Raw genomic sequence first — 27,873 nt, 5'->3', positions numbered from 1 at the left:
GAAAACTCAAAATCGAAAAACAATGAAAAAAATTGCCAATGCTGCAATCCCTTCGCCGTGTCGAGTCCTAGAAAGCAACCGTCACTCTAAAGACATGAATCGATAATCTCTCCATATCGATATCACAATCTTTCAACTAGACTAGACAGGATTTCTTGTTACAGGTCAGTTCAGTCAATATCTTTTACACCAAACCGAATAAACATGTCAGGTAATAACCAAAACATGTGATAGCAATACAGCAGTTTCGTATCAGCAATGTTCATTTCCCAATCGAAGCGGCAAGGCTGTGGAAGCACTCGCTGTGAAATAGGAATCGAAGGTATGAATGTGTTCGATGGTACTTTTCAAATGCCAAAAGTCCGTCACTGAATTCAAACTGAGTTTGAGAGCTGCCAGTGATGTAGACTTCATTAAGAGTATACCGACTCGTTCGCAAAATCGGAAAATAATGAAAACGTCAATTGGCGTCAATTTCTCTCACCAACAGATAAGAGGGGCACACCTTGTGAATTCGTTGACGTAAACTATAGTGAAAAAGAAGTTAATTAATTCTTCGACTAAAACTGACAACCTTAACATCGCGATAAAGTGTAAAAAGAGGAAAGGGTATCTTAAAGGTGACCAGCAAACAAACTTAACCAAGCCAACACAGAGAATTTGCAGACCCATTCAAGTCTAAAGATAGAGATATGGTTGGAGAAAAAGCACGGTTAATGTGGCTCTGTAACCTTATCTGCTGCAGTGCTACTTGTTACAAACGGATGTAATATTGCGGGTAATAAATATAACGGGTGATAAACGGAGCTTTTTATCGATTGGACACTGATGAATAGCTCTATAGGAATAGTTGCTTCGATCGAACAAAGAGATCAGTAGATATCACCAGGAGTCTACCCACCAGATACCATGTATTGATTACCCTTTCAAACTCCATTGTCTAGCATTCTTTTCCTTGTTCAGGGGTAAGAACAAGATAGCGCTGATAAATAAAATTTCAAACGAAGGTCGTTGTGTATTCCAAGAAGAGTAAGTAGAAAAAATCAAAGAGAGATAGTGTGAGGAAGAGAAATAGAACTTGAAGTGCTCCAGAGCACTTTTTTTACGTTAATAAAAATTTAAGACTCTTTATGGAAACAAATAAAAATGTAGAGATCTAGAGAAGGAGTAGAACAGCGGTACTTTTAGCCTAATGATTTCTAGATTAGTACGGTGCATTTAAGAAATCTACGTCCGTACCGAATCATAGCTACATGCTATTAATGAAAAAACTTAACATCAAAAACAAAACTCGGGAACGCTGCCTTCAGGACATTTTCAGTCGTCCAGTAGAATAGTAAAACAGTTCCAAAGAAGTAGAGCAAAAATGTTTGTATCGAGGTAAGTTTAGAAAAGGGAATTTCATGCAGGTTGAAAGAGTAAGCTGTGATAACTTCTGTCCTCATAATTTCTTACAGCGAAAAAGTTGCAAAAATTCAACTTCTTTACAAGACCACTTCAGCTAAAAAATTAAAACCTAGAAGCTACGAACAACAAATTATAATAAGCAGGGCGTAAATTGTTTTATGAGAACAGCGAAGTTGGCATATACTCCCTGGAGATAGTCCGCCATTTTTCTCATATTTGCACATTTTGTATATAAAAATAAACAGAAAATATTTACCTTCAGATTCTTTTAGAAGAAAAGTTATTAGTAGTAATTCTATTTATAGGAAACAAGTGAAAAATGAAACAGACACGAGTTCTTAAAACGGGTTCTGCGGAGAGTCCAGACCGCCAGTCACCGGAAAGCGGAAGTGCTGAAGCAGGAGGTGACAAATGAGATTAAAAATCAAAAGGTAGTGTTTCGCTATTTTAAATGAAAAATACCACTTCTTTTAGCAAAGAAGGAGAGCGCAAGTGGTGAGGAAAAAGGTGAAAAGAGTCGAAGCGTTGAAGGAGGAGGTATGAAGCGAAATCGTTGTGTTGGACTTTTGAGAAAAAAAAAATTACGGAGTACCTCGTAGTGAAGAGAATAACTTGAACAACGGAAGCAACGTTATTTTCAGAGAAAAAAGGAAGCGCAAGTGCAGAGGAGAAAGGGGCTGGAAGCAAAGAAAAAGGAGGTAGAAAATATAACTAAGGAAATTTTGCGGAGGAAATTCTATCAGTACATAACATTGCAACATAGCATGACTAATTTAAAGAAGTATTTTACCATCAATAGCGATGTTATATTCTAGCGGAAGAAAAGCTCATTGGAAGCGCTGAGGGAAGAACCCAAAGAGCTGGAAGCGCTGAAGTAGGAGGTAGGAGGAGAAACTGTTGAAAATCTCTGAGAAGATTATCTCAGAGTATCATCGCAAAGCACATCATCTTATGAAAAGTAATTTGTCATAAACCATTTATTTCAGCCGAAAAACGTATTGGTGGAAGTGCTGAAGGAAGAACCCAAAAGGGTGAAAGCGTTGAAGGAGGAGGTGAGAGATGAAAATGTTGGAACTTTGAGGAAAATTCCTTTATAGAAGCAGCTCAATATCGTCGAAAAAGCAAAAGTGCGGAAGACGGTGCAGGTACTTACTTCTTTTTTACATTTATACACCACGATAAAGCTTCTCTCCGGGCGTGTAGATAGGGATAGGGCAAGTCTACAAAGATTCGAAACAAACCTCATCCTTTGTTTGCATCCAGCATATTTGCCGTTGAAAAGGAAACTACGACTAATATGATACGATTGGTGCCTTCCTCATTACTTTCACTTTGCAATATTATTTGTTTGATATCTTGGTGCAAAAACGGAGCAGTGGTTTGTTCCGCCATCCAAAAACATACCTACATGCTTGGACATATATGTCCATCACATTGTGGAGAGTGTGCATATCCAATCAAATCGTTCGCTAGAGCACAGTGATCCACGAACAAATCATACTCGAATGCGGTTTCTTTTTCCGAAATATGACCGTATTCTTTTTTTTTTAGTTTGAAGGCAGCATACCACAAATCTGAGGTGGTGCGGATTTCAGATGGAGTATCCATATACGGGGTTGTAGATTATGGAGACGGGGGTAGTTCCGCTCATCTCTTCCTGCATCATTGCAAACAGCCGCCTTCAGAATGCGGTTTTGTACGACGTCATCTACTGCGACGCTCCATCCCTTGCGCCGCCTCCGCCCTGCGATCCGTCGAAAATCAATTCGGACGTAAGGGGAAGGGGCGCGCTGCAATAGAACGCAGAAACAGCATTCAGGGGGGCTGCCGGATTCAGGGAGAGAGAACAAACCGGTCTCCATGTTCTACGATCCCGCGTACGGATACTCCATCGGAAATCCGTACTCCTACGGATACGCGATTTTAACAGTGGTATTATCCAACAAGGTACACAAAACATCAGAACGCCCGTTTCCTCAATTCCCTCGGGCGAATCATGTTTCGGCAAAGGGGTTTTCGTATGTTTTCGTCGCTGTTCGTCTTCCCACTGAAAAGTACAGCCTGGGACTGATTTAAGATGTAATGCCGCAGAGCGGTTATGTTCAAACAAAAATATTCGTGGAAACTTATCATTTTGAGATCGGATTCTCTGAACATATAAAGTTCGAGCCAGAAATTCATTCCCAAGAAAGTGTTTGATTCTATGTGTTGTTCTTATTATATATTCTATTCTAGGTCAACATAGGTCCCACTCTATGATCTGAGGCCATAGAGTGGGACCTATGTTGACCTAGAATACTGCTCAATTTTTTGCAAGTTGTGTAGGTAGTGGTTATCTTCCATGCAGTTCTCCTCCAGCTTCAAGTAGTATTACGAAGAGGACGGACAAAAACCGGTTGCAAAAGACGCGGTCCCGATTAAGGCCAGGATATCACGAGTAAAAAACGGCCCGGAAGATGCGGCGCCGCACAAAACTGGCGCGCTCCAATCGAACCTCTTGTGCAAAATGGTGCGCCAAAACGAATGAAGCCGTACCTTTCGGGCCATTTTTACGGCAATTAGGAAGAAATGGACGGAATCACCTCCCTCTCCGTAGTCTCCCATCCTGTATACGAATACTCCACCTGAAATCTGCGCCACCTCAGATTCGTGGGGTGATGCCTTTAACTTTAGATTTTCCTGCGGATTCTCTCACCACGTCAGATTGGCACACTGCCTTTGATCGATAGGACAAAATCAATGGTTATCGGTTGATAATGGTCTCATCTTCACGCTTCTCACATATTTTTCGACGAAATCAAAATATTCTTGGAACCTCTAAAGCACAGGAGTAACGCATCAAAAGTAGCAAAAATGAAATGGTTCTTCGGAAAAGAAATATTTGATACAAATACTAGGTGTATACAGAGTGAAGTGGTAGCACCAACGTGTATGTCTAGAGTTTTCTAAAGAATCTAAGAGGAAAAACAAATTACAGTCATTACTTTTGTTTGCGTAAAAGAAAAAAAAGCAATGTTTAGTGATTAAAACATTCCAACTTCAGTAATGGCTGAAATTGAGCGCATACTTTTACAGGGTGTCCCTGTCTCCAGAAAGTGATCACACTAATAACGACCAAAACCTTTGAAAGCGTATTTTCTAAGCGGCAGCAAGTTCCGACTTGTTTCCTTCTACAATTCAATTTCATTCGATCATAAAAGTGAAAGTATGTAGGAATCAGAAAAAGCCATTCTCCTGTCGTGATTGCTGGCTTATAGTGTCTTATTGTCCCTCCATACGACGTCTAAAACGGACGTGGTCGTAACAAACATACCCCAACACCCACTAGAAACTGAACAAAATCTCTGAAAAAGCAGTTTTACAACTACATAAAGAGAAGAATCAGAAATTTGTTTAAAGATAAGAATTCGAAAAGTCATGAGAAATCACAATTTATATACAGAGAAATATACAGAGCAAATGTATGTATGTAACTGCTGGTGTGAAGAGATCACTGAATGCACTCCGCAAATAAAAAAATTTGTCGCAAACTTGGATGTAAAGAAACGGCGGATAATGATGCGGCGCGTGCGCAAGGCTGGCGCACTCCAATCAAATATAGCTACTGTTAAAGGCATCACCCCACGAATCTGAGGTGGTGCGGATTTCAGGTGGAGTATTCGTATACGGCATAGTAGATTATGGAGAGGGGTGTGAATCCGTCCATTTCTTCCTAATTGCCGTAAAAAACGGCCCAGAAGACGCGGCGCCGCACAGGGCTCGCGCTCTCCAATCGAACTCGTAGAAAATGGCGTTTCGGAACGTTCGAACCCGCATCTTCCGGCCCGTTTTTTACGGCAATTAGGAGAGGATGGACGAAGTCACCCCCATAATCTACGATCCTGTATACGAATACTCCACTGGAAATCCGTACCACTCCAGATTCGTAGGATGATGCCTTTAAATGGATTAATAAAGAAAATTAGAAAGTGCGCGAATATAAGAAAAGAAATTAAGTTATATCGCTTTAAATGACTTCCTTTAAATTAAGGACAAGAACAAAAAGCAAAAACGAAGCTCGTAAAAAGCGATGAACTCTCAGGTAAGATCGGATACATTAGCGAAGAACTGCTCATATCACATAAGGGAAGCATTCAGTGAGAAGTCGCGAACAGATCAAAGCAGGCAGCGCTGAGGGCAAAGGTAAGAAATCTATGTTTCTCTTCCTAAAGAGAGGAAGCATTGGGTTACTTTCAAAATGTAGTAAATAGGGTCCGAGGCGTAGTTTCCAAGTATAATGGTGAAGATTCGAACATTCCTTTATAACTTCTGGAAACAGACATTTCAGGAGGATTAGAGGTCTCTCTTTGCAATTTTTTACTACCTAGAAAATGATGAAGTGGAAACGCTGAAAGTGATTTTGATTCCGTAAAATAAAAGACACCAAGAGTTGTTTTATCATAAGATCCTCTACCTAATCCACTTTACATACTTTCATTCCAATAATGCTACGTTCATAAACAATCGTCTCGGGCTTCTCTTAATGAAGCCTCTGACTCCTGCTTTGATTTCTCCCGATTCTTGACTCGTAAACATTTTGCATCCTCGCCCCACTTGTTGGAAACTGCCCCTCAAACCCTAGCATTGGGAAGAACTCACTATTGGAAACATTGCCGAACCCAGGTGCTAATTCAGGAGGCGAAATACGAGGAAAGACTTCAAGCGTTGCGAAAAAAGGTAAGTTTAATTACTTTGCATTCGAAACGACATAAATATTCACTAGTATAGTCCAAGACGGAATGGAACAAGGAAAAACTGCACAAAAAGGTAATTGGAAGATGTGGATTAGGGTCTATAGACGTGTTACTGTTACTGATTTTCAGAAGGGCAACAAAGGGGGCAGACAAGCAAAAGAAGTGTATGTAAGTGAAATATCTGGTGAATGAAGTTGCCTTTTGAAAAAAAATGATTTTATTTGCAGCCACCGAAGGCAAAGGTCAGACTTTCACAGCCAGTAAATCAAGTGAAGGTGGAGTTCCCTGATTTTCGACTTCTCTATTTTGTGGGGAAAATTGAAATACTAAGCTACATGGGATGAAACTGAGTGCTTGAATATGATTGAATATTTGAGAAGTTTGAACGGTGCGAATTTTCGAACATTTGTGGAAGATCGTGGAACGTACTTTGCATCTTTAATCTTCAAAAAAAGTCGCAGTGATCAACACATCGAAGCCAAAGTTGCTATCGTCAATTAATGACAATGTCGCCAACGACAGCAAAATACTGCTAGTACAGTATTCTGCTGTCGTTGGCGACATAGGTCCAAACCGTCTACTCTCAGTTTTTCTTCAATTAACATCACAAGTTTTCCGCCTGTAGTATGCAGGACGCCATTCCCAAACCGGTTCAAGCCATGTTTTTTTTTTTTTGATCGCGCTTTCCAGGACTTTCTCGCTGAACTACTGAAAGCTTCACATGCACATATGTCTATTAACGGAGCATGGCCAGCTTCAGCTCAGTTATTTGAGGACTTTCTTCAGTCGCCTAGGCTATAAACAACTTTTAGTCGTGTCTTTGTAATATGAATAAAAAAGAACCATGTAAATCGAAAAGAAAGCCCTTAGCCTCCCTTTAATTCTTTTCTGATGCAATTTTCGCAACTCACCTGAAAGCAATCAAAGCACAACCTCATTGGGATCCTTTTTAATTGAGATAGTTTATAATCTACTTCAAAATCTTAACAATTGTAGTTTGATTCTAACCAATAACAAAATTGTTCAGAAAAAGCAAGAAAATCGAGGGGCGCTAGTTCTGATGAATATCCATACGATTCGAGAACGACTGCAAGTCCTCGAGAACGAGAACGTCAGCAAGAATCTCTTTCTGAATCAATCGAATCCGAAGACATAGTAGTGCTTATAACAGAGGAGGACAGAGATTACATGGATAGGGTAGGTTCATTAACGAAATCCGATGGCTGGAATACGAGGCTAAGCGATAAACTTCAGATTACCATCGGAAAATTATCTCGGGCAGGAATCGGTCAAACGTTCCGATGGAGTAAAGTCACTTACTATTGTGTGGTTGTCTCCTACGCGTCATCCATTGACAGCATAGCAATGTTCAATTATTGTGTCGCCAGATTAGGAAGTAAGGAAAACAATTACGATTTACAGGACACTTTACAGGGAAGAGAACTACTGGGATTTTCCAAAAGAGTCCGGACTATACGGGTCATAGCAGACCAGACAAGACCTTTCCAGAAATCCAAGCGACTGCCTGTGGATTCGAAAGGTTACTGGCACCTCCAAGCATGGAGGTGGCGAGACTTTACGAAGGGTATTGCTCGTACTCGTACTTCCCCCCCAAAAAAGCAAAAGAAACTTCGAATAAAAAGGCTTAAAATCCAAATAAAAGGAAAAATATGTGCGATATGTAATAATGTGTAATAAGTATGTATGTTTTTTTTTTTTTAAAACTTAAATCCCAAGGGGTTTAGGTGGATATTAGTATAGAAGATTGATGCTATGAAATAAGTGATGAAACGTTCAAAAGGCAATGAACCTTTGTAAAATGCTTCAATACGTACTTGTGTTGGTCTTGGTGGAAAACTCCTTAAGAGGCTTGTGGAAAGCTCAATAGAGTTGGGATTGCGAATTTCTCGGAGAAGCCCTACATAGGTTTTTTTTTAGTTTACTGGATGATCCCGTTCTTGTTGTCGATGTATTTTGTTGGTTTTCCATTGACATATCTTGAACTTGCGTTAGGCCAGTACACACATTCTTCTGCTCTTACAATCTTCAGTCGTATCGCACCTATTAGTGTTGGTAAGTGTGAAGGTTCATTTGTTCCGTCCTTTCATTTATCTGTTTGTAATTATTTGCAATTAACTGTTAAAGAGATTAGCTATTTAAGGCATCATCCCACGAATCTGGGGTGGTGCGGGTATCAGGCGGGTTGTACTTATACGGGGTCGTAGACTATGGGGATGAGGATGATTCCGTCCATCTCTTCCTAATTACCGTGAAACACGGCCCGGAAGATGCGGCTTCGAGCGTTCCGGGACGCTATTTTTCACAAAGAGTTCGACTGGAGCGCGCCAGCCTTGTGCACGCTTCGCAATTTTTAAGGCAACTAGGAAAAAATAGATTCGTGCGGTGATGCCTCTGAGTTATTTCAATTATTTCTGAATTATCGATTATCAATATACCACCCGGAACAGTTCCCGGGGATTCACAAACGGGGAATCTCTAGACAACAATTTTCCTAATCAAATCTAGTTCGTGTTTAGTTAAAGACAGCATACCGCGAGCCTACGTGGTGAGGGAATCCGCGGCGAAAGATAGAAATGTAGTTGTAGACTGCTGGATTAGGAGTGGTTCCGCTCACCCCTCCTAAAAACGGCGTGGGAACCGCTTTATTTCCTACGAGGAATGTTAGAACGCTTCTCTATGTATACGCTCTGGTCCCTTCAGTAACCTATTCATAGGTTTCATTTAAATAGGCAGTCGAGGAGAGCTCACTTGCTTTCGACCGCCGCGCAGCTGGATGCGGCGCGTGTGCAGCATAGCAACTGAATACATTGTGAAAAACAGACTCTTTCACGCCCTTTTTTTAACTACGATTAGGGAGAGATGAGCGAGACCACAGCTGATCCCCGCAGTCTACAACCCTGTATAAAGTTTGTCCATCGGAAATCCATGCCTCGTCAAATTTGTGGGGTGACGCCTTTAACAAGTTCCCCACGAATCTACCGTAACCCTTTTGCTCCCCTTGCCCTGTGTTACCTATTTCGAGCGCCTATTTACACACCATATCTCTGTCATACTTCAGTCGCAGCTGTTGAACTTTTTCTGGAACTGGTTGGAACCAAAAATGAAGAGAAAATGCTGTGACCACCAATTTAACGGCAGCATACCAAAAAATTGACGATGTTAAGATTTCTCCACAAAAAAAAAATAGTATTCGGAGTGTAGATTGCGAGTATCAGAGTGAAAACGCTTAATTACGCCTAATGGTTCTAAAAAATGCCGTGGGAAACGTCCTTCGTGTAGGAATTTTCTTACGAAGCATCTACTAACGCGTCATCCCTATAGACGGCAACACCTTATTTATTCGTTCGCTTGAGTAGATTGCTGAGGAAATTTCAGTGACTGTGGTCCGCGTTATACGGTGAATAGAATTATCGTAAGAATGTTCGAACATTAAGATCGTTTCCAATGTTCAAATTTCAAGACGACTAAGGGGAGTCAGCATTATTCTGGATATTTCGGTTTTTTCTAGAATCTATAGGTGTAATTGGGTATTTTCATGACTCTTCAGATATTTATTCTTTCATCTCCTTTTTTAAATCACTGCCTTTTCTTTGCTGTCAGGTATCGGTGTCTCTTCGTTACTTATGCTGATAGGGAGCACTATAATCGGCACTGATTTCATGGAGGTCATGATTACGGTGTTCATTGAGTCTTTCGATATGTTCATAAACGAACTACCATTTGAGAACTGTGTTGCGTCGTCAAGCAGATCGTGTGCGTTTTTCTTAAGCAATACGAACGTAATGTATAGAATCGAGGATTTCTTGCTTGAAATTTTTTCCTAGAAATAAATTTCAGACTGTCAGTCATTGGCAAGGAATTGTTCCCTTCTACAAGATCCCCTACACGAGGTGTCGCACTCAGATGCATTCGATCATCAAAAGTATGAGTATATGTAGGTGACCTACGTTTGTTAGTTTATTATTTACCTGGAAATAATTCTCCGGAAATTCTATTCCATTCGTTCAAGGGGCATTGGAGACACGTGCGTTACCAACGCCATAAAATCGTGGAACTATCCACTCAAAGAAGGTGCAATGGAACAAAAGGGTTTTGTGAATAAGTTGCCGATAGTTCACTTCGCGTAAGTCAAACTCCATCTCGAATCGGGTTGTAACCTCACTATTGATCAGAATTTTTACGATGATCTTATCGCAACGTTCCATTCAAAGTAGAACTTGAAAATTTTGCATAAGCTTGGGGAAATTGTCGATCTAACGCTTTATGTGTTCTCTTGCTTTATTACGACAAGTTCTTGATAGCAAAGAACTTTTTCGAACACGCTAAAATGGTTTTTATCGTTTTGAGAATCGTGCCTTCATCTGTGAGGAAAATAGGATCGAAAATAGGATAGAAACTGGAGGATGCGCTAGTTGTACTCCTACATATGACAGACTCAATCCAACTTTTCAGTCACTCCGACTACGAGGATTTCGAGAAACTCGAGCTAACCGATTGGCCGCATCCATTCTCATTGATAATTACGATCGGAACTTTTTCTTTCATGGCTTTCCTGTTGTCATACCGACGTCGTTTTGTCGCATGGGTAAAAATTTCCGTTGGAGTCAACTCAGTCATTCAAAAAATATAATTAAGATTTCCTACACCTACATGGCGCTGATGTTCATCGTAACAATCACCATCTTTCTCGTGTATTCGTACATATCACCACCGGCTTTCCCAGCATCTCATGTTTTTGACGCTGATCTGAAACTATTCAATACAGAAACCTGGCTCACAGCGATCATCCTGGTTTCTTTGCAATCTGTTTTTCTTTTTTTTTGTTCCAGAGTTAGAGCGAAGATTGTAACGAAGATTGTATTATCTTCAGGCTGTTCTGGTGCTTAGACTGGGTTACGGTGGAATGATATTCCTTGGATCTCAAAATCAGTTTCACAATGATCTGGCAACGTGAGGCTGTTTTTCTAAGGATTATCACATTTGATTAGGCACAAGTGTTTCAAAATTCTCTAATGATACTAAATATTTGCTGTGAATAACTCCGCTAATAAATAAATAGATAAATAAATAAATAAATAAAAGTAAAAGGATGAAGTCACTGGCGTATCAATCCACTTGGGATGCGCCAACGCGTTTTACTGGAATTCGTAATCGTTGAGGTTTTGGAACGCGTGTTGGCCTATAGAATGATTTGCGGGGGCCAGCCGATGATCAAGGCAGTGTTTTTATCCTCCCAGACAAGTCTGGTACCAATTTATCGACCCCGGATGGGATGAAAGGCTTGGTGAGCACTAGGGTGGATTCGAACCCTCGACCGTATGGCTACAACGGACCTCTAACCGACTGCGCCACACCCGCCCTTTAAATAAATAAATAAATAATAGATGATAAATCTCAGTGGTGATATGCTGCGGCAGGGGGTACACCGAGGGATGCGTTCTTTAAGGAGTTCATCCTGAAAGGGGCTATTCGCTGACATAGCTAAAATCTCGGGAGTGAGTCTGCGTGAATCAATGGATCAACGTCGCGTCGTAGCCATAAAACGCTTAAACCAAAACGTAGATAATTTCGTATTACTTATCCCTATTTCCCATTCAATAGAATTTTTCCAGTTCGATAAATGCGCACTAGCGGAAAATTTTTCCTCGATTGGATAGATTAATATCGAATAAAAATTTGCCCGCGGATAAAGACGAATCACGCAACAAAAATACTTTTCCACTTATTTCGGCACCAGAAATGTTTCTGCTACAGGTGACTGAATACGGGCTCTGTATGCGCTTAAATCAAAAATCGAGAAAAGACCAAGCTGACGTCATCGCACAAACTTCTGCTGCAATTACGATCATTCTCGGCTGAAGTTAAGAAATTCACTGCCGACAGATTTTCTTAGAATGAAGAAAATGTTCCAATCCCGATAGTGGCTTTTTAATCGCAAAAATACCGTCTTAACTCACCATGCTCTATTCGCAGACATTTTGCGAACGTACTTGCAAGATTGCGCACAATTAGTACCAGAATGAATGTCGGGCTAACGCCGGTCATCCGACTTCTGGTGCACCCTTCGTTCCCCTTCATTGATCAATAGGAATTAAATGTAGCATAAAGCATCATCATCTTCCGAAAAATTGAATTTGTATTTTTTCCAGCGACGCTTCTTTCGTTCTTTCGTAGAAATTTAAGCATTTACGACATGATCATGATTTGAAGTAATGATTCCATGTTCCTTTTCCTTACTCGTGAGTACAACATTTGGAGAGTGCTCAAACATGATTTTACACCTACCCATATTCCTTCAATTTTGTAAAAATTTCGAAGCATAATTCGATTCATGAGTTTTTCTGCATTTTCCCCTCAACATTTGGCGCAGACTAATGTACTAACGTGAAATGACGTAAAAGTCATCATCGCACTGATCAAGATAAGGTTTCACATCAGATCATATAAGCTGTTGGCTGCTATTTAAGCAGCCGGTTTCATGCGTATTTGTAATTTCCGAAAAAAGGAACCGTTGGCAACCTGATGAGTCAGACGTACGGTCGAAATATTAGGGTGTTCGGAAAGTATCTGCCGAAATACGGCAAAATTTCAAAACAACACAACTTTTTAACAACATTTTATTATTTAACGAAATAATCTCTATCAACATCGACAACATTCTGTCAATGTCTAACAAGATCACGGATTCCTTTGGCGTAGAACTCCGGCGACTTGGAGGCGAAGAAAGCCCGAAGGTCATTTTCGAGGTGGTCACGATCATCGTAATGCTTCTCTTCCAGGTGAAGAGATCGGAAGAGGAGGTAGTCGCTCGGGACCAGGTCTGTGCTGTACGGTTGATGCAGTAGAACTTCCCATTATCGCGCGCGCGTTATCGTGCAGCAGGCGGACGTTGTCGAGCTTCGGGTGCTCGTTGCGGATCTTGTCGGCCGGTCTTTGCAGTTGAGCGCAGTAGACCTCGACGGTAACTGTCACGTTGTCCGGCAGCAGTTTCCATGAACTCCCCACCAGACGCTCAGCATGACCTTTTCATGGATTTCACCTTTCACGAAAGGATCCGGCATTTCATCGCCAGCGCACCACATGCTTTTGTGGGTGTTGTTGACGTAGAGGACCCATTTTTTATCTTCAGTGACAATGGTGTCCAGCCAGTCGAATCTGCGGCTTCTGGAGAGCAGCTGAGTGCAGATGCCCGGGCGTTTTTGGCGGCTGCCGTCGCTCAATGCATGTGGGAGCCACTAACCGAGCTTTTTCATCCTTCCGAGAGATCGCAGTCCATCGCTCACGGTGGATAGCGAACAGCCAAGACTGACAGCAAAATACTATAAATAAATAAATATGCACACCTTGATATGGACGCTGCTCCGCCAGATTGTTCAGTTCGTCTAACGATATTGCAGTCGGTCGACGAGCGAGGCTCATCTTCGAGTTTCTTGTTTACGGTTTTGAAGCGCTGGAACCAGGCGCGCACAGACCGCTCAGAAGAGGCTTCAGTGCCGAATACTTGACTTAAGTTTCGAGGTTTCAGCAGCGGGGTAGCCAGATTCAAACTCATAAAGGAGTACGTGTCGAATATGGGTGGAACGTTCGGGCGTTATAGGATGAAATAGGCAAGGAAGAGGGAGCCAGATATGTTATGTGTATACAGGCGGTAGTGTCCTTATATAACATATTTAAAACGGGAACTTCCAGAACATCTCAAAAAATCTGCACTACTGCGAAAGTTCCGGCAGATACTTTCCGAACAGTAGTTTCCCTAATAGATAGTACACAGTGGTGGGACGCAACACAGCAGATTCCATGGCTATAAAATTCGTTTACTTGTTGCCCAATTCACTTGGAGTCATTGCGCGGTACTGCTGCACAGCGGCGCTGTGGGACCCGTCCCACGCCATTTTAGCGCTTTCTGGCGCCAGCGCAGTTATTTGACGGGGTTGGACACGTCTCAGTGCTTTCTGGAATTTCGCCACACAAACAAACAAACACGCGTGCAAGAATAACCGCGTTATTATACTGCATTTACATGTGAACTGAATGAGTAGAAAGTACTGTCTACAGATAGAGTAAATCGATAAAAAGCACCATTTAAGAAGAGTTTTTTGGAGCGACGTCAGTGGAAGCACGGAGTTTGAGGATAGCGTGGCAAAATGTGGTGGAATCTACCTGGACCTGTTGCATGATCAACGAATTCATGTTAGACCCCTGTAGTCGATAGCGTACCGACATTGCTATATGTAAAATCGATAGGACCAAAGAAAAATCACTAGATTACTGCAGTAGCGTCGCTTCAGTGGTAAATAAACGACTACTTCTAATAATATATAATAAACGACTATTCACGCTTATGAAGTGAACTGCTGTAAAAACCATCTGTCCTAGGGATGCGATGGTCATTACCGCAGCCGTCTCATTTATTTATGTATCACAAGCGATGCTACATATTCTTGTAAGAGATTCATTCATGGTAGAGGCGACTTCCGGTGACTTTGTAGTATTTTCCAGCCTCTGTAAGATTTCGCAGTTTCCGCAAGTTTTTAGGTTATCTCTGGAAGTTATTCATCATTCTCCATTTTTCAGTACGTGAAGCCAACGACTTCTCTGTCAAAGCGAATCGTGCTGGATCGAGACTCATGTCCCTATATTTGGGATCATTCAAAACATTTCGTCATCTGCAGGCTCCAATGACCGCACTCGTGTCCTTGTTTGGGATATTTGCTGCCTTCACGAGTAAAGTTGGTTCTTTGTCCATTTTCTTTAACGCATTTACGATATACGCTATTACAAATCTAATTCAATTGACTAGTGTAATATCTTTCCTGCAGAAAAATTTCGTCAATCAAAAAATGCTAAGAAACGCCAAAATCCTATCATATTATCCATATTTTTCTTTATTCCATCGGTGGTTTGCGTGCGTGAGAGCTGCAGCTGCTCAGAATCGTTTGAGGTTAACAAACGTGTAACTGGCCCATACAATGAGTCAAAGCAGTGTCTTTATCCTTCCAGATAAGACTGATACCAATTGCAAAGCCAAATCCTCAAGGGATAAAAGGCTTGGTTGGCACTAGGGCGGATTTGAACCACTGCTCTGCGTAATCAAGTCGATCTCATCGGTATTTTCTTCCAATGACCTTCAGGCTCCGATGTCTATTAGAAACACTGAACATGAATTACGGGGTTCTTATTTCAGCGTAGCACCGTAATTCTATCTTTTCTAAGGAATAAACTAAACATTACAAATAGTTGGTAAAGAGTATGGTTAAGAGCTCCCCTTAAAAATAGGCGTAAAACCAAAAAAGGAGAAGTTCAAAAAATTGAGTGATAGCTCAGAAAAAAACCTCTATTCAATGGGAAAGACTGAAATCTTCATTCAGGCTATCTTTATGGATACGATTTTTTCATTCTTTAAATCTGGCGGGCAACGGTAATTGGAGCGGGCGACAGCGACGCACCAGCCACGAATTGAGCGCCTCCACGGGCATCAAAAGGCATCACCCCACGAATCTGGAGTGGTACGGATTTCCGGTGGAGTATCTGTATACGGGGTCGTAGATTATACGGTTTCGGGCGTTCTGACGCACTATTTTATACAAGAGTTCGGTTGGAGCGCGCCAGCCCTGTGCAGTGTCGCATCCACAGGCCGTTTTTTTTACGGCAATTATGAAGAAATGGACAGAATCACAGACCCCCCCCCCGTGATCTACTATCCCGTATACGAATATTCCACCTGAAATCCGTACCACTTTAGATTCGTGGTATGCGGACCACTTGCTCCTACACAAATCACCTCCCTAATCCTAAATAAGCGCTTTTGCCTAAGCGAATATAAGTATGAATAAATAAGGTGCATAAAGTTGTTGTTTACGTTTTCTGTTTGTTTTGTTGTTTTGTTTCGGGCTTGTTAAATCCCTATGGTCATGTGCCTATGCTTATGACTTCAATTCAAAATCTTTTGAGATTTGCGAACAGAGGGCTTGGTTGGAACTATGCCGGATTCGAACGTTCGATTAATCGTGTGGCCATTGGTGAATCCCTTACCAACTGCGCTACACCCGCCTCAACAGCTCTGCTACTTTGACATGTCTCACTTCACTTTTATGGTTATAGTGATGCTATATATGTCATAGGCTTTTCCTCTTGAAAAAAAAAACTTATTACAAGACCAGAATTCAAAGGGTTCTCTATAAAACTTCAACACGACCTTTTTTTCGCAGTTTGACTGCTGCAGAAACATTCTAAATGTTGTAGGTGGTGCGCATCGAGGTACTGTTCTCAACCGTACAGGACTATATTGGGATTGTGCCAGAGCGTGAAACAAGAATCTCCCTTATGTGCTTGGTCTGCCTTTTCATGTCACTTTTTAGCCTTATGTGTTTTTGTCCGGTGAGTTGTGTGGTCGGGTCCTGCAAAATTACAAAATTGACGCAATTTTTCTCTTAAAAATTAAATATATACCTTAGAGATGCCATATGTTGGAAATAAGTTTCGAAACGATAGTTCTTCCAAACGCAGTACTGGTAATTCTTCTCGGAGAATTATTTATTGTCTGTGGTTTGTACGGTACTCGAAGATTCTTTAGCAATGTTTCAACGATGATTATGGGAAAAGCTGTGAGTGTTTTGATTTTAATCTTAAACATTGAAAAAACGTTTTTCTTTCAAATTCACATAATATAAATTTCTTACAAAGCATCTCAGACTTTTCCTTATTTTGTAATTTTCAGATGAAGCATCGATACACACGTGATGATCCAATTAGTTTGATTATAAACATGGTGACCATGCTGTTGTGGAAAGCTGTGATTCCTGTAGCACTTTTGGTTTGTTTACACTATCATATGCAAAATCCGTTGTCCGTCGCCAATACCTTAAATGTCGTGTATCAACGTGGAACTGACGATATTTGCTCTCTGTGGGCAAATAGAGAGTCTGCGGTGTAAATTACAAATATGAGTGTGGCCTCACTCATTTCTTCCTAATCGTCCTGAAAAATGGCGTGGGAACCTACATTTGTTCCTACGAGGTGCGCTAGAACGTGCCACTCTTGTGCGCGTTCCGGTTCTCTCAGCAGCCTGTTAAATTAGAATTACTTGAATAGGCTGTTGAGAAGACCTTATTGATTTCCAATGACTCATTCGTGGATGCGGCGCAAGTGCACAAAGGGTGCGTCATCACGTAACTCGTAGGAACAAACGCGCTTCCCACGCCGTTTTTCAAGGCGATGAGAGGAAATTGAGCGATGCACCGTTCGTATTCGTAATCTAGGCACAGAACTCTATATTTAAAACTCTATATTATAAACTATATTGTCTGTTCTAGTCTGTATTCTACTATTCTACATTATATTATAAACTCTATATTTCCCCACAGAAGCCTCAACTCGTGATATCTTGCGTTTAGGCAATATGGCCAGTTGTGTTTTCCTGTTTTCATGTTGTAAGACTTTCTAAAATTGATAATTAGATCAGGAACTCCTTGAAATTTGTCTTACAAACTTTCAAATTTCTTTTCTTTCTTATCAGAATTTTTTCGAATGCATATGCAGATCCTTTCCGTCTTAAATTTTGAAAATTTTAAAAATTTTAAATTAAAATTAGAAGTTAAACAGCGCAAGTTGACGGTCATCTCTAACCCCGTTATACGGTACATGACCGCTTTGATTTACGAGTGTTGCTCACGCCACCCATTGTTTACCCTCGATAAATCACAGAATCAAAAGTTAGGATTATTTTACGTTATGGAAAGAGTCTAGTGTTGCAGAAGATACATGGGCATGACATAAATTGCTTAGTAAATGTAATATAATTTTTTAATAAAATATTTAACATCAAACTTAAGGTAATTTTCAGGGGAGTCGCTGGATGTGGTTAGAAACACAGATTTTTTTAGATTAGGGTCCCATTTTTTTCTATTCTGAAACGGAAATATTTTGAAGTGAACATGTAATGCAAACACAAGAAAAACTGACTTTTCCTGTGCAGAAAAGTTGCCAGTGCGGATACCAATTGGGCTGAATTTAGCGGCGGTAATTGGTTAACGGGCAGGTGTGGCGGGTGTGGCGCAGTCGGTTAGAGATCTATTGTAGCCACACGGTTGAGGGTTCGAAACCGCACTAGTGCAAACTAAGCCTTTCATCCTTCCGGGGTCGATAAATTGGTACCGGACTTGTCTGGGAGGATGAAAACACTGACTTGATCATCGGCCCCGGCAAGTCATTGTATAGGGCAACACGCGTTCAAAACCTCAACGAATTCCAGTAAAACGCGCTGGCGCATCCCAAGTGGATTTATACGCCAGTGACTTTATCCTATATCCTTTGTAATTGGTTAACTTGTCCGTATTTCCTTTGGCCAGGATTTATACAGCTGAACTAGATGTACCTGAGAAATTCGTTGAATTCTCGGTCCGTCGAACAGTATCTGTCATATTACGTCATTTCTATTCACATAAATGATCTTTTCCTCCTAGAAAACGCATTTATCAGCACTTTCTTGTACCTAGGCGAAAACCCTTGTGATCAGCGTCACCATCAAAGTTTATTTGTGCAGAAAATAATCGAAAAGATAATCTTGCTGAGAAACGATATGAAAAGTGCCTTCATTCAAGAGCAATTCTGAAATCGATTCACGATATCTCACATAATACTATTAAAAAGTCCCTTGGGTATCAATCCACTTGGGGTACACCCACGCGTTTTACCGCAGCTAATCGTTGGGGTTTTTGGAACGAGTGTTGGCCTATACAATGACTTGTGGAGGCCAGGCGATGATCAAACAAGTGTTTTTATCCTCCTAGACGGGTCCGGCGCCAATTTATCGGCCCTCGAGAGATGAAGGGTTCGGTTGGCAGTGGGGCGGTTTCGAACCATCGACCGTACGGCTACAGTGGACTTCTTCCCGACTGCGCTACACCCAACCACTTCATAGTGTGGTTGTTTCCACGTTTACTTCAATACTATCTGGTCTTCCACATCATTTCATTTGATTTACTCGTTCAACCTCGTCTACGTTAAATGCCTGCGTGACAGGACCTCCACTCAGCGTCTTTTCCGGAGCATAAAACCAGCCACTCACGACGCCACAACACGACACAAATGCTGTGATTGGTTGGAGTATTTTGAGCAAGACTGTTCACTCCATCTTGCACGACAAATCAAAACTTTTCTACATGAATGTAAATTTGAAAAAAGCCGTATTTCAACTTCTTGGAATAATGTAGTCTCGGTTTTTTTTTGTTGTAGGTACAACTGTTTCATTTCAGTTCTCCCTGTATACCTACGTTATCGCTCCAAGGACTAACATTGAAGACTACGACGTCCTGATGCATTTTTTACTGCTTTGCCCAATACCTATCTGTGCGTTGTACAAGGCGAGTGAATGGCACACTTATCGGAGATTTGTCAATCATCATTTCATTGTCATTTACACTTTCAGATCTTCTATTCATATATCCACAAAATGAACATGGCCAGACTATTCGTACCTGACGCAGATCTTTGGGGTCCAAGATCGATGGGACATCGTCAGTTGGCGGAAAAAAACGAGAAACTTGTTCGGGTCTAGTGTCTGCTCTTTTTTTTCTTTGCTGTTACAATTAGTACTTACATCAAAACGAAAAATACTCCTAATTCAATACAGTGCTAAGCACGCATTTGTTCCAGGTTTTTTTAAAATTAATAATGTATTTTTGGCTGTCTGAAATAAAATGTTTAATGCTGTTTTTGTTAAGCACAATTGCATCTTCGAAAATTGGTTTGGCCTCTTTCTTCAAATTTCGATGGAAATTTATTCTCATTGCTAAACAGCCTATAACTCTTGGGAAATCTCGAGCTATTTCTGTAGACTACAGACTTCAATTCCGGCGGACCAAGAGCAACCAATCAAATTTCCAACGAAAATTTAAAGTTTTCTTTACTCACTTATAACCAGAAAGAAAAATTGCACCTGTGCCAAAAACATCGTGCAAAGATTTAAAAAATATGTCACAGCAGAGAATGGCGACAGAGAAGACAATTAATACGGCAACATTTAAGTCATCCAAAGTTTGGTAATTGATGTTTAATGAAAATGTAATTAATTGTGGTTTTGCCAAAAAAAGGATAACTATTTACCCAAACCTTCAGCTAAAAAAAGGAATTAAATGTTATTCTTAAGAAAGTTTTGTATGTTCATTCAACATTCATTATTTCTAGCAATTTCTCACTTACCGTGATGGTAGGCTTTTCCTGGATTTAACTCCAACCACATCAGAACGCAAAGAACACAAATGCTAACCTTGGTACGTTGCCCCTAAACTTAACCGAAGCTCCAACTTCCACAAACATTCCCAATAAATAGGTTCGAAAAAGAGTTTCCATTCTTCCAAATCCGTGGTGCCCTTGTCCGTGGTGTTAGTTTAATAGCATTTCTGGTTCCGTGTTCCTGAGCATTTCTGTTTTACATGAGCCATCATAGCCAACTCTGATACAGTGTTAGCTGTCAGGTCTCAATACTCAACGAAAATCACTAGAGTCGAGTTATTTCGATCATCTGTTTTGCGTGAAGGAATTTTCAGAAAAAATATTGCAGTGCGGTGGGTCCGCACATGGAATTTTTTATGTGCATGACAAATTTTTTCCATTTTTCCGCCAGAAAACATCTTCATTCTGTGGTTCAGTAATTGGAAGTCTTTCCAATAGATGGTAGAAGAAACTGATAATGAGGATGATTAAATCACTGGCTGAGAAAAAAGTCAATAAAGAATGATTTTGTTTGGAACTGGCGAATTACTTCTCAGTACCCCTAATATAAAAAGGTGGATGTAGCGTAGTAGGTAAGAGGTTTCGCTGTGTCTGCACGGTCGATAGCAGGTTCGAGTCTGCGCTAATGCCAACCAAATCTTTCATCAGAAGCTTTTTATCTTTTATCTCTCCGGAGGTCGATAAATTGCAAAAATAGACTTGACTGGAAGGGTAGGAGCACTGACTCGACACTTCGGCTGTCCCTCGCAAGTCACTGTATGGACTAGTTACGCGTTCGTAACCGTCAAACGATCCTGAACTGAAACGGATGCGGTGGCGTATCCTAAGCGGTTTGATCAACGCCAGACACTTCTTTATTCTTTGATCGTTTTACCTCTAATAGCTTTTCTTCTTCCTTGTTTCTTTTCCCTCTCATAATTGCTACTTTACAGAAGTTGTTTTCGTCGAATAACCAGTCCTTTCTTCCCTTTTCTTCAATTTTTCATCCATGTATGAATGATGGTGATAGATGTGATAATAGGCGTGATAAATATGGACAAAACAACGTTTAATTTTGAATATAAAAAATAACTATAGAAGTTGAAATGGTTAGTGTGGAATACATTTGCACGTGCTATAGTAAGTATGAGCTGAAGGGAAAGGCAAGTACAAAGCGGGTCCCGGAGGCAAAATCTACGAAAATGGACCGAATGAAGAACATTGTATTATGTACAGCGCTTTGCAACCAATAACTACAACATTCTCCGGATTAAAACAACGTTTCAGTAGTCTGTACTTCATCTAGGTACCGTGTAAAAAATTCTACCCCACATAATTGAGCGAAACCCACGGTAGCTATAAGATTGCTGGAAAAAAAGAAAGATTGGACTTTTGGAAACTAACTGAAACAGTTTGTTGCAGTAACAGGAAGATGGTAAAGAAGAATGCGTGATGTGAAATCCTCAAAAAGAGTAGAAGCCATCTTCTGGAGGCGTAACTAGTTAGACGTAGAAAACACTTAAAATTTGGTGGTAAACAAAGCAGAAACAAATGAAAATTGAGAAATACGATAGGATTCAAAATGAGTGGAGATGGGAAAAACTCTTGGCGGAAAAATGAAACGGCTTTTCATAGATAGAAACGTTAAATCAGAGAATATATGCAAGATACATAGTTGCCGGAAATTCTTTCCAGCGACTCGCAATTAATTGCGTCGTGAAGGTGGCGGTCCGTACTTGTAACGTCCTTCATCGAGCTCAATATGATGAACTCGTCCGGGATTGTTGAACACAACCTCTCTGTTCGGATAGTGCATTTGCTGCCAGCGCACCGAGGATCGAATCGCTCGACACGCGTAACACGCCACCAACGACGAACACACCAAGAGCACAACGAGGAAACATCCGAATATTAGCCATCTGCAGAGGGTTGCCGTACGATTACTTGCGATGCTTTGTTCGGGACCTTTCAAAATACTAACGTAAGGAATCGGAAGTCAACCGGAACGCATATGTACTTATTTGCAGCACCATTACATTTATCAGCGAATACACATTCAGCGTTGTGGCAGGCGGATCTGCCTAAACGGACCGCCATCGAGGTAAAGCAGAAGCAGGCAAAGCGAGAAAAAACTTGAAAACCCAAAGAAAACTCAGTTCACCAACATGACTCGATCGTGTCATGACAGACCAACTGATCCGTATACACAGCGTTTCCCATCGGGTTCTGTAACTGAGATTTTATTACGTTCTCGAAAAAAAAAACGGAGGTGTGACGGAAGTGTGACGAACATTGAATGTTTCGGAGGACTATTTTGAGTAGAACGGGGGAGAGTAGCGGTAGATCAGCGAGGACGAGAATTAGGTTTCGAAAAAATGGAACTTTCCACATGTAATGGAATGGCGTAATCAAAAAGTAATCAATATAAGCAATATGTTCAAAAAAGAAGGACTCACACAAGCAGGAAATTTGCTCTTAGGTACTTCCAGGAAGTTCTTACTATTACTTTTGAACACTATTACTTTTTCAATTTTTTCTGCCTCATCTTGGCCGAAAAATAAATATAGATGACTTGTTGAAGGTCCGGTTTAGAGCTATTCCGAAAATTTCGAGTTCACTATAAATTGTAATCAACCGACATAACGTTCAAAAAAATCGAAGGCAACCATGTGAAAGGTACCTATTGAAAAAAATGAAAAAATGGTGCTTAAGAAAAATGTGAAACACTAAAGGAGCAACAGAGATATGGAGTCCGTTCCAGAAATCTTACCTAAGGAACGAACCCGGCGTATATACACAATTGCGCCGCAGCAAGAAAAACTTTCGCTCAATAGGCATTCAGAAGAAACAAAGGCTTTTTTGTGAAGAACAATCGTCAGACGAATGAATAAAGAACTCCTAACGCAGTGAATGATATTAGGAATGGAAACAAAGACTGTACTATTGAGAATAGTGACTTTTTCCAGAGATGCCATCGTAGAGATTTCGAGAAAGAAGTTAGGAGCAGCGTATCACGTTTGCACCTACGAAGTATAGTCGGATCGAAACGACATGAAGCACGGTGCAGTTACGTAAGCAGTTGCGCTCGAAGCGACCCAATGGAGCGTAGCGGTTGGAATCGACAGGGTACCATCACGAACTACAACAGTGAACGGTGGTGGAAGTGGTCCTCACTCGATCCTAACCGCTGCGCCTCGCCGCATCGCTTCGCACGGCACAATCGCCTACGCAACTGCGCTGTGTTTCATGTCGTTTTGACTCTACTATACGTGAAAACGCTTCACACCGCACCGCGTCCACCAGCGAGCGGTTGAAAATCAATTAGATCTCCTCAGAGGCCAATTCAATTGAAACTAATGAAAGGGTTTCTAAGGGGACCAGAGCGTATACGAAGAAAGAGGCGCGTTCTAGCGTATCTCGGAGCAGCTAATGCCGCTCCCTGGCCATTTTTCGGGACGGTTGGGAGGAACTGAGTGGGTCCATGCTCACGCTCGTAATCTACACTTCGAACTCTGTACTCGCTCACAGAAACTCCAACATCGTCAGCTTCCTGACACACATTTTTAAGGAGACTTTTCAAGCAGAAACTGGTGCAGAATCTTCTTTTGAAGGAAGAATTAAATGGAGACTAGGGAATTTAGGCTGAAGATTCTAGCTCACCTTCCAAAAAGCATTTCTGTGAAAAGATTCCTTTTTTAATTCTATTCCTTCTAATCCTTCTAATTTTTTTAGTCCTAAACACAATAGTCTTCCTATGCTATCGACACACAAATTACACGACAACTAACTGGATTTAATCAAAGTGATCTGCCCTTGAGAAATTGATTGGTAGATGAAAAATTCGAACATCCGAAAACGTGGCGAAAAATTTACTACAAACTGTAGAACCTGAGATATATGTATATATCAGTTATTTAGCCTAAACGGAAACTTATCACCTTGACATAAATATCATCGGAGATTTCCAGACGTTCTAATAACATTAAAAACAACATTCAGAATTAAAAAAAAGAAAAGAAACAAAAGAAATGAGGCAATACTACCATAGTAATATTACTGGACTACTACAAAGGTTTCCATAAAACTGTAAAAATACAGCGGCTCAGTAGAAGATGGAGCTGTACAACAAGTTCATTGAAAATTTCCCCCGAATTCCTTGAAATTGTTGCAAGACTAGTAAGATGCAAATAAATCACAACTCGAAAAAATTGCAAAAACAATGATGTCGTGTTGAAATAATTGCCAGAAAATGTTTAAGCTCACACCTAAAGTCTTCAAATTTATTATTGCATTCTCCGTAACTGCCTCAAACCCGCCAGAAACTTTATCAAATCTTCCTTAAGAATTAAATCAAACCAAATACAAATACAACCAATTAGAAATACCACTTTCTCAGTGACGGTCGAGAATTTTCAAAGGAATTGGGGAGAGATAACTGCGAACAAAAAAAAAAACGATAATATCTTGGCGCACAGACTGAGTGGAAACAATTCCTCGGCTTACTTTAAAGACAGACGAGATTGACGTCTCTGTGGATAAACATATGGAGTTCAAGGTGTAGCCTAATTGTCCTGAACAGCGGCGTGTAAACTGCGTTTGTTCTTACGAGGTACGTCAAAATCAGACTCGTTTTTACACTCTCCGGTCCCCTAAGCAGTCTAATCATTGGTTTTACTTGGAGACGCTTTCGAGGAGACCCAATTGATTTTAGACCGCTCGCTCGCGAATGCGGCGCGTGCACAAGAGTGACGCGTTCTAACGTACCTCGTAGGAATAAATATCAGTTCCCACGCTATTTTTCAGGACGATTAGAGGGAAATGAGCGGGAACACGGTCAACTTCGTAATCTATAACCCAAACTCCATATTAACTCCATATTATTCCAAAAGAAGGGGACCCAACATCGCACACTTTGTGATGCGCTATTTCTAAACAGACTTCAAATATATACATTGAAGATGGGAACCGGATTGGTATACAGGAGACGTTCCACAAGGACAGCAGATGTTTTCTTGCGAAGATACCCAGCCAAACGGTTGCAGTCGTTAAGATCCCTCTCATAATAAATGAACGAGTTTCGAATCTATGCATATGCTTACAGTCTCAAATTCGAAAAAAAAACTGAGTTTTTCGCCATTATTTCACAAAAAAATAAATCATCTTCTCACCTTCTTCTCAGAAACATGAAGCAAAAACAAAATTCTCATTCGGTTCGTTCATTTTTCTGAGTTATTGATGATGAAATGATGATATTAATTATCGAAACTTGTTCCACAGAAGTCGAACGTGGCGAAATTAGTCGTTGTTTGAATAATGACGCATACAAACTTCTGCTGGAGAACATGGAATAGAATAACTTTTAAAAAAACAAGAAAGGAAAAAATATTAATAGTTTTGGGCACCACATCAGGAATTTTCCCATTCAGAGTGACAAGGAATCCTTTTTAGACGATTAGATGGCACTAAACTGATATTTTATGGAAACCCTTAATTGCGATGAGACAAAGAAGAAGTCTTTAGCGAAATGATCCTTAAAACATGGTTTTACAGGGCTTCTGTTTATTATTTGTAAATATTACTATTATTACTATTATTTATATCACATTTATCTGAGAGTTCTATGATGATATGAACAAAATATGGCTAATGAGATGGATACGACCACGAACACGTGAAGTATCATCATTTTTGACGGTAGAATTCAACGTAAGCTATGCAAAGCACGTCATCCTGAATCAGGCAAGTAGTGACACAGAGTCCGAATAGGGACCAACGCTGGAAGTGGGCTAATGAAAACGTCTGATTCGGTGATTGATCATCGATCGTGTGTTTGGGAGGAGTTCAGTCGATGTGCGCGGCGACCGCTGGCTGGGGGGCAACGCCTTTCTTGCGCTCGACGACACGCCAACAACAGCATTCGATGACTAACGGTGATGCAGTCGGTGCTGGTTTCGAGGAGAACTTTCAGCAAAATAAAAACCACATCGAAAATGTGGAAGTCATGCAAGGGGGTCCCCATACTTTCTCGTTACCTGCTTCAAGCGCCACTACGCTAACAACTTCCAGGACTATACGGATTTCGCGACGGGTCCGACGTTAATTGTCGTTAAACATACTAGCTCTACAACTGGTTCTCGATAGTGAGATGACTGGTGGTTCGAGTGAAGTGAGCTGAGTCGACTAAATCACATAAATTTTCTTATAGAACTGCACTGTTGGTTAATATTGTTGATTATGTCTTTTTTTTAATTTCCAGTGTATTTCATTTTGAAAAGTAGACAAAAAACTTTATAGAGGTATCCGTGAACTCAAAACTGCATTAGACATTGCGCTCGATTCAAAAAGTGAACAGTACGGATTGTAAAAAGAAGACAATGAGAGAAGGAGGAGATTATCCAGGGATCGCAAATTTAGCCAAAATCCACCGAAAAATCTCTTCTTCTCTTTGCAACTTTGTTTTTCTTTGGAATGAATCCGCTAATCGCTGTATTATCTTTTACCAGAACCTTATTCTCATAACCTCATCCAAAACTACCATTAAAGACGCAATTGAAGTGCATCATTTCCAGAAAATTCCCATGCGTCCTGAGAAAATGTCATCCCTACCCGAACTCCTAAAAAATACTCCTAGTCTTCCTCATTGTGAGGTAGAAGAGCGGAATGGTATATGAGTTGATCGTCAAGCGAACAGGATCGCCAGTAATTACCAACGATGTCATGAGCTTCCGGATCTCATGAACAACCAAGGATGAGGTTATTTGTAAATACTTCTCTGGAACAAGAATTGCGCATAGGATGGAAAGCAGACAAAGGAAATTACAGCGCCTCTTTTTGAGTTCACCCTGAGGTGCAAACGCACCGAATGTTTGCGTAAATACTCAAGTCACTCTTTCGTGAGGTCCAGCCTGGATACGTGGACTAAGCTTTAGCGTACACCGCTTTTTTTCACTCACACCTGTACTACGCGGATTGGAAACGATCCCAAGTGGACTAAATCTGGTTCTTACCCCAGTTTTTCCACTGCAAAGCTTTGGTAACTTTCAAAGTGGGGAATTTATTTTTTAAAACAGGAGGAAAAATTGCAGCAGAATTCTACACTTTCCCTCTCCATTTTCTTCCTCATCTATTTTTTACTTTGTTTTACATGAACTGAAGAAGGCATGAAAACGAAAAAACTGGCATTATCATAAATTTTTCTCTTTACTTTTGCAATAAAAAAGCATAAACTGAAGTTAAAATTGTGCGGAAACAATTATTTCTTATTTCATCATATTTACCTCCAGCGTGTGTGGCGCAGTTGGTAAGAGGTTCCGCTGCGTCTGCACGATCGACCAATGGTTCACAACTGTTCTAGCGCCAACCAAGCCTCTCATCCCTCCGAGGTCGGAAAATTGGTATCAGACGTGTCTGGGAGGATAAAAACACTGATTTCGTAGATCGGCTGCCCCCGCGGGTCAACGCATACGTAGGCTAAACACACGTTCGTAAACCTCAAACGATT

General features: G+C 40.8%; 3 protein-coding genes across 5 annotated transcripts; 2 read left to right on the top strand and 1 right to left on the bottom strand.

Annotated features, from left to right (window-relative positions):
- Nucleotides 1–258: 258 nt before the first annotated feature.
- On the top strand, nt 259–19,716 carry RB195_005215 (uncharacterized protein; the record flags this gene model as incomplete). Of its 3 annotated transcripts, none has more annotated exons than XM_064177571.1 (30): nt 259–322; nt 1,713–1,719; nt 1,768–1,811; nt 1,882–1,944; nt 2,049–2,105; nt 2,223–2,288; nt 2,394–2,459; nt 2,505–2,552; nt 5,438–5,488; nt 5,545–5,589; nt 6,097–6,123; nt 6,175–6,213; nt 6,270–6,308; nt 6,368–6,415; nt 7,168–7,337; nt 7,395–7,536; nt 8,079–8,213; nt 9,762–9,914; nt 9,999–10,095; nt 10,171–10,284; nt 10,614–10,746; nt 10,797–10,952; nt 11,032–11,111; nt 14,538–14,665; nt 14,736–14,890; nt 16,404–16,538; nt 16,616–16,765; nt 16,879–16,974; nt 19,415–19,522; nt 19,588–19,716. In XM_064177571.1, 30 exons carry the CDS (start codon nt 259–261, stop codon nt 19,714–19,716), a joined length of 2,745 nt encoding a protein of 914 aa, XP_064034695.1. The 3 variants fall into 3 exon arrangements, with proteins under 3 accessions (XP_064034695.1, XP_064034696.1, XP_064034697.1); XM_064177572.1 differs by having other exon boundaries at nt 6,082–6,123; XM_064177570.1 differs by lacking the exons at nt 259–322; nt 1,713–1,719 and having other exon boundaries at nt 1,727–1,811.
- Nucleotides 19,717–19,832: 116 nt separating this feature from the next.
- RB195_005214 (uncharacterized protein) lies at nt 19,833–20,078 on the top strand (the record flags this gene model as incomplete). The annotated part of the gene is made up of 1 exon (XM_064177569.1): nt 19,833–20,078. One exon carries the CDS (start codon nt 19,833–19,835, stop codon nt 20,076–20,078), a length of 246 nt encoding a protein of 81 aa, XP_064034694.1.
- A 1,999-nt stretch (nt 20,079–22,077) lies between these two features.
- Nucleotides 22,078–22,592, bottom strand: RB195_005213 (uncharacterized protein; the record flags this gene model as incomplete). The annotated part of the gene is made up of 3 exons (XM_013435629.2): nt 22,078–22,291; nt 22,354–22,453; nt 22,538–22,592. The coding sequence occupies 3 exons, from the start codon at nt 22,590–22,592 to the stop codon at nt 22,078–22,080; spliced, it is 369 nt and encodes a 122-aa protein (XP_013291083.2).
- Between the last annotated feature and the right edge of the window lie 5,281 nt (nt 22,593–27,873).

This window comes from Necator americanus, chromosome I (genome assembly GCF_031761385.1).
Source record: "Necator americanus strain Aroian chromosome I, whole genome shotgun sequence".
In the NCBI taxonomy this organism is placed as follows: Eukaryota; Metazoa; Nematoda; class Chromadorea; order Rhabditida; family Ancylostomatidae; genus Necator; species Necator americanus.
This window is presented reverse-complemented; position numbering and strand designations above follow the sequence as displayed.